This window comes from Mandrillus leucophaeus, unplaced genomic scaffold, assembly GCF_000951045.1.
Source record: "Mandrillus leucophaeus isolate KB7577 unplaced genomic scaffold, Mleu.le_1.0 Scaffold172, whole genome shotgun sequence".
NCBI lineage: Eukaryota > Metazoa > Chordata > Mammalia > Primates > Cercopithecidae > Mandrillus > Mandrillus leucophaeus.
In genome coordinates, this window is record NW_012101721.1 from 3,846,755 (window position 1) to 3,853,267 (window position 6,513).

At 52.6% G+C, this 6,513-nt stretch overlaps 1 protein-coding gene across 3 annotated transcripts in view; it reads left to right on the plus strand.

The window, feature by feature from the left end:
- Positions 1-6,513, plus strand: part of ZBTB16 (zinc finger and BTB domain containing 16) — a 198,741-nt gene that overhangs the window by 1,814 nt on the left and 190,414 nt on the right. For 2 of the 3 annotated variants that reach the window (XM_011977032.1, XM_011977033.1), the window contains exon 2: positions 1,960-3,317. In XM_011977032.1, the coding sequence (XP_011832422.1) occupies positions 2,050-3,317 (1,268 nt within the window). In that variant the 5' untranslated portion in view covers positions 1,960-2,049. Of the gene's footprint in view, positions 1-95; positions 287-1,959; positions 3,318-6,513 lie in introns of all 3 variants that reach the window. The other variant, XM_011977034.1, reaches the window with a different exon arrangement.

Here is a 6,513-nt window from a genome sequence, read left to right on the forward strand (position 1 = left end):
AAGACGGCTGCCCGTGGGCGCCCCGATTTCCCTCAGGACCCAAAGGGCTTGTTTTGGGGCGCCAAGCTTCCATTCTTTTGGCTGTTCCCTCCTAGTTCTCAGAAGCCCCGATGTCTGCGGGAAAGCATGCGGTGGCCAGGCTCTGCTGAATGTTCATCCCACCCTTGACGGCCTCCGTCCCCACCCCGGGGTAGGCAACAAAAGTGTCTTGACCAGCCGTCCTGTGAATCCTTTCTGCGTGAGCTTGGTGGCTCCTGAACTGATAGAGCTTCTTTTGGGGGTGGAGGCAAGCAAGCAGTGTTCGAAGAGTGAGGGAGATACCTTGCTGTTCCTTGCTCTCAGTGCATGCACTGCATACTGGTCGCTGCAAGGCAGACACGGGGAGGGCCCTGGGCCTGCGCGGTCTTTCTAACACTCCTTAAGCGGGGTTTGGAGTCTAGGAGCCCTCTTATTGATCCCAAACAGGCTCTGGGAGAGGCCTTTGTTTCCCAGCCCTGTCTTCCCTTCGTACTGGTTGTAACTCACACTACAGATGCTGGTGCCAATATCACTTCAAGCGCCTCTGAGCCATGTCCGGCATCCCTTGCTGCCCCTGGTCACAGGACTTGCAGACTCCTTGGAGCCTGTGGGACACACGTGGAGTTCACACACCCAGCCCAGCATGAGCGCTCCTGGCTGTAGGGGAGCATATTTACTGTGGTCTCTCTCCATACCTTAATGATCCATCCTTCTTCGTTTTTTAGATCCTCCTGTCAACCGGGCAGTTGTGGGCAGGACGGTAGGTACAGCACCTTATATAAGTGTGTGTGTGTGTGTGTGTGTGTATGTATGTAAAGACACACACACACGCTTTTTTTTTTTTTTCTGAGACGGAGTTTTGCTGTTGTTACCCAGGCTGGAGCGCAATGGCACAATCTCGGCTCACCGCAACCTCCGCCTCCCGGGTTCAAGTGATTCTCCTGCCTCAGCCTCGCTAGTAGCTGGGATTACAGGCGGGTGCCACCGCGCCTGGCTAATTTTGTATGTTTTGTAGAGACAGGGCTGCTCCACGTTGGTCAGGCTGGTCTCGAACTCCCGACCCCAGGTGATCCGCCTGCCTGGACCTCCCAAAGTGCTGGGATTAGAGGCGTGAGACACTACGCCCTGCCCCACACACTCTTTCTGTCTCTGGCTGGTGTACATACACACAGTTCAGATTTTAGATTATACATATAATAACTTTGAGGCTTCCATGGGTAGAAATGACCTAAGTTTGTGTGTGGGTTGTATGTATGTGCCTGTTAGTACCTAGGGATAGGGACAGGGCTTGGGGCTGCCAGTGCTTTGCAGCCCTGAGAATAGTAGAAGGCCAGAGGCCAAGGCTGATGGTGAGAGGATAGCCTTTGTGGAGGAGAGCCCAGTGTCTATAGATGTCTGTGGACCATGACTACAGGCTCCTGGCCTCCAATGAGTTTGACTCTGCTTCTGGGGCTCCTGCAGTGAGGCAGAGTTTAGAAAAACTTTGTTTTAAAGATGAGGTTTGACATCCAGGGGGTTGGCGTGAAGCTGACAAGGAAGGGGCTGAAGTCTTGCTAATTTTAAGTAAGTGCACTTCGTCATAATGAATGTTGGCCTTGCCTAGGGAGCCCCTACTCTCAGATACAGAGAAAGCTGAGGACTTACAGGACTTCACTACAATTTTCATTTCACTTCATCTAACAGATGTCATAGAGTAGTGAATTAGGCATCTGCTGTGGCAGAACCTTCTTTTCACTCTCAGCATCCCTGGGCTTGAAAGGCAGATTTGTAGATTTCTAGGAAGCTACTTCAATTAAAATCTCTCAGATTCTCTTGCTAGAGATTTGGCAGCAGGGAGGAGGGGGCATGTTGTAGTGGTTGAATTCTTACTTTTAGGGACACTGATGAATTTGTCTTTTGTTCTCTCATCTCTTTTGCTTCTTCCCCTCTTCTTTCCTCTAGCCCCCTCTATTGGCCCAGGAAGCCCACCCTGCCCCGCCACGCAGAGCCCAGAAGGAAAGAGAGCCTCATGCCTGAGCCGAGGGGAGCACCATGGATCTGACAAAAATGGGCATGATCCAGCTGCAGAACCCTAGCCACCCCACGGGGCTGCTGTGCAAGGCCAACCAGATGCGGCTGGCCGGGACTCTGTGCGATGTGGTCATCATGGTGGACAGCCAGGAGTTCCACGCCCACCGGACGGTGCTGGCCTGCACCAGCAAGATGTTTGAGATCCTCTTCCACCGCAACAGTCAGCACTATACTCTGGACTTCCTCTCGCCAAAGACCTTCCAGCAGATTCTGGAGTATGCATATACAGCCACGCTGCAAGCCAAGGCGGAGGACCTGGATGACCTGCTGTATGCTGCCGAGATCTTGGAGATCGAGTACCTGGAGGAGCAGTGCCTGAAGATCCTGGAGACCATCCAGGCCTCAGACGACAATGACACGGAGGCCACCATGGCCGACGGTGGGGCCGAGGAAGAAGAGGACCGCAAGGCTCGGTACCTCAAGAACATCTTCATCTCAAAGCATTCCAGCGAGGAGAGTGGGTATGCCAGTGTGGCTGGACAGAGCCTCCCTGCGCCCATGGTGGACCAGAGCCCTTCAGTCTCCACCTCATTTGGTCTTTCAGCCATGAGTCCCACCAAGGCTGCAGTGGACAGTTTGATGACCATAGGACAGTCTCTCCTGCAGGGAACTCTTCAGCCACCTGCAGGGCCCGAGGAGCCAACTCTGGCTGGGGGTGGGCGGCACCCTGGGGTGGCTGAGGTGAAGACGGAGATGATGCAGGTGGATGAGGTGCCCAGCCAGGACAGCCCTGGGGCAGCTGAGTCCAGCATCTCAGGAGGGATGGGGGACAAAGTTGAGGAAAGAGGCAAAGAGGGGCCTGGGACCCCAACTCGAAGCAGCGTCATCACCAGTGCTAGGGAGCTGCACTATGGGCGAGAGGAGAGTGCCGAGCAGCTGCCACCCCCAGCTGAGGCTGGCCAGGCCCCCACTGGCCGACCTGAGCACCCAGCACCCCCGCCTGAGAAGCATCTGGGCATCTACTCCGTGTTGCCCAACCACAAGGCTGACGCTGTGTTGAGCATGCCATCTTCGGTGACCTCTGGCCTCCACGTACAGCCTGCCCTGGCTGTCTCCATGGACTTCAGCACCTATGGGGGGCTGCTGCCCCAGGGCTTCATCCAGAGGGAGCTGTTCAGCAAGCTGGGGGAGCTGGCTGTGGGCATGAAGTCAGAGAGCCGGACCATCGGGGAGCAGTGCAGCGTGTGTGGGGTCGAGCTTCCTGATAACGAGGCTGTGGAGCAGCACAGGTAGGCCCCGCTCCAGCCCCACACCTGATGTGGGACTTGAGGCCCTCATACCCCTTCTTCACACCCTGGCTGCTCCCAGGTTAGGGGCCTGACACCCCTGTCTTGGCAATTTGTCAAAAAAACAAAAACACTTCTTCTAAGGTTCTGGGGGATAGGGGAGCAGATTTTTTAGAGTGTAGTGAGGGGGGCCTAGGATCTTTCCAAAAAGCACCAGGGGACACTCATGGGCTCAGCTTCTTAATAGGCCCTTCCCTCTGTTTTTTGCTTTTGGGCTCCTGTTTGTTTTTTCTGCTGTTTGGTCTGTTCTCCTTTGCTTGGAGTGACTGATAAAATGGAGAGAAGGAGAAAAGGAGTGGGATGAGGGTTTCTTGTGCCCTGGGTCTGACCATGTTACTAGGTTTCAGGTCCTCGGATTCCAATGCAGTGGTCCCTGCAAAGACAGGCTTTCTGCAGCTTGGGAGAATGGGAGGGGCTGGAGGCTACTTAAGCCACAAGAGCAGCTGCAGGTTCCAAACCTTATTCCTGGTGAAAGTTAATCTCTTTGCTCTGTCTCCTTTCTCATTCTCTGATCCTGCACATGCATTTAGGGGGAATTGATTTAAATGCAAGGGGAAATGATGGGTATGAGAGTCTTGGTCTTGTAGCCTGTGAAGTCTCATTCTTATCCCATCTCTGCTCACATTGAATTAAATGCCGCTTCAGGCTAGCATTGGCTTCCCTCCGGCTTCCGTTTCCTTCTCTATGAAATAACCATTCATTGAGCTCTTATGACATGTTTGGTTCAGTACTAAGCACTTTCCATGAGTTGCATTTTCATTACAACAGCCCTTTGAGATAGGTAATGTCCTCCTCCTTCTTCTTCTTCTTTTTTTTTTGATACGAAGTTTCGCTCATTGCCTAGGCTGGAGTGCAGTGGCGTGACCTTGGCTCACTGCAACCTCTGCCTCCCGGGTTAAAGCGATTCTTCTGCCTCAGCCTCCTGAGTAACTGGGATTACAGGCATGCACCACCACACCCAGCTAATTTTGTATTTTTAGTAGAGACGGGGTTTCACCATGTTGGTCAGGCTGGTGTCGAACTGCTGACCTCAGGTGATCTGCCTGCTTCGGCCTCCCAAAGTGCTGGATTACAGGTGTGAGCCACTGTGCCTGACCAGTAATGTCCTCCTTTTACATGGAACAATACTAAGGCTCAGATGTCAAGTCTCTTTTCCAGGGTCACATAGATAGTGAGAGGCAGGGCTGGATTCAAATTTAGGTCCTTACCCCCTGGTACTCTGCTGCCTTGAAGAGGATCATGTCTGTGGAACAGAGGGTTTTGGAGATTGCTTGTTGGAAGTGGAGTAAACAACAGAGGGAATCAGTAGTGAGTTTTTTTTCCTTGCCTCTGTCATAAACCCTATGCCCATCATTTTACCCTCGAGTTTCTGGGTCAGGTGAATGGAGTCAAGAAATCCAGCTTTCTGTTATCATTGATGACAGGGTTTTGCTGCACACCCTGTGGTCTGCTGTTTTGCTGATTCTCTACCTCCCCCGCTTCACCCCCATTCCCCTGTTGCTCGTTCAGGTACGGGGGATGTGAGTGAGAGGGGTTGGGGTGGGGATATCTGGAAGTTGATCTCATCACCCCAGCCGGAATCTGCTCTGACCCTGCCTCTTCGACAGCTCAGAGGCTTACCTTGTGGAAAGTGCGGCAGAGCTAAACGTAGCCGACTTTTTCCAGTGGGTGCGAAAAATAACCGCCACTAAGGTGTGTCTTCTTGTGCTTCTACCGCTCAGAAATAGACTGAGGTTGTGTTTGTTTTTGCTCAAACTTTCCTAAAGAGGAAACCCCCTCCCCAATGTTGACCAGATCTATGTATCATCTTTCCGGATGTGAATTATTTCGGCTGTGTGCTATGAGAACTGGGGTACGGTGGGAAGTAATTGTTTTTCTGGCTCTCATCAGGTCCTGGTTCCTGGTTGCTTTTCTTTACCTGAGAGGGCCACAAAAGATACCACTCTCTTGAGAGTTCCAAGTTCCCCTTCAGCAAGACCCTCATTCCTCTGGGGAGAGAGGGAGGGTTGGCCATGTTACATTCGAAAGAGCCTGGGTAGTGGAATTGGCCATATTTAGTGGTGAGAGCCTGTGATACTTATTTAACCTTTCTGGGCCTTGTTTCACTCACTACTTTTGTTTTTTTGAGACGGAGTCTCGCTCTGTCACCAGGCTGGAGTCCAGTGGCGGCTGGGACTACAGGCACCCACCACCACGCCCGGCTAATTTTTTTGTATTATTTAGTAGAGACGGGGTTTCATCATGTTAGCCAGGATAGTCTCGATCTCCTGACCTCGTAATCCGCCCACCTCGGCCTCCCAAAGTGCTGGGATTATAGGCGTGAGCTACCGCGTGCCCAGCCTTCACTCACTTCTTAAAATGGAGATGGTCAACAGGGTTGGTGCTGAATTAATGAAGTAAGATCCAGAAATCACTAGAGCTGTGATGGGCACATGGTCACTGCAGCGGTGAAGAACTGACCCTCTGTCCCTTGTGTTGTTTAGGCCTCATCTCTGCGTGGTCCTCACTGGCTCTGAGTTCTAGTGTGTAGTGTCCACAGTGCTACTCTCCATGGGGGTTGTGTTGACTGTGAGGTGGTGCAGAGAATGTCCCTGTCCTTGTGAGCATATGACAGCAAGACACTGGCCCTGGAATCCTCGGTGTCACATGTGGTCTGCTGACAGGAAGAATGTGCTTTTGTTATTGTTGTTGTTGTTGTTGAGGCAGAGTCTTACTCTGTCACCCAGGCTGGAGTGCGGTGGCATGATCTCGGCTCACTGCAACCTCTACTTCCCAGGTTCAAATGATTCTCCTGCCTCAGCCTGCTGAGCAGCTGGGACTACAGACGTGCACCACCACGCCCGGCTGATTTTTGTATTTTTAGTAGAGATGGGATTTCACCATGTTGGCCAGGCTAGCCTGGAACTCCTAGCCTTTAGTGATCCACCTGCCTCGGCCTCCCATAGTGCTGGGATTACATGCGTGTGCCACCCTGCTCGGCCAAGGATGTGCTTTTGACTGAGGGTGGAAAGTCAGTGGCTGCAGCCCAAGAAGCTAGAGCCAGGGACAGTGCCTTTGGTGAGAAGCTTGGGGGTCTAAAGAAATCAGAGGAGAAAATAATCTCTTGTGTGCTCGGCCCTCACTCAGATCAGCAGCCCCT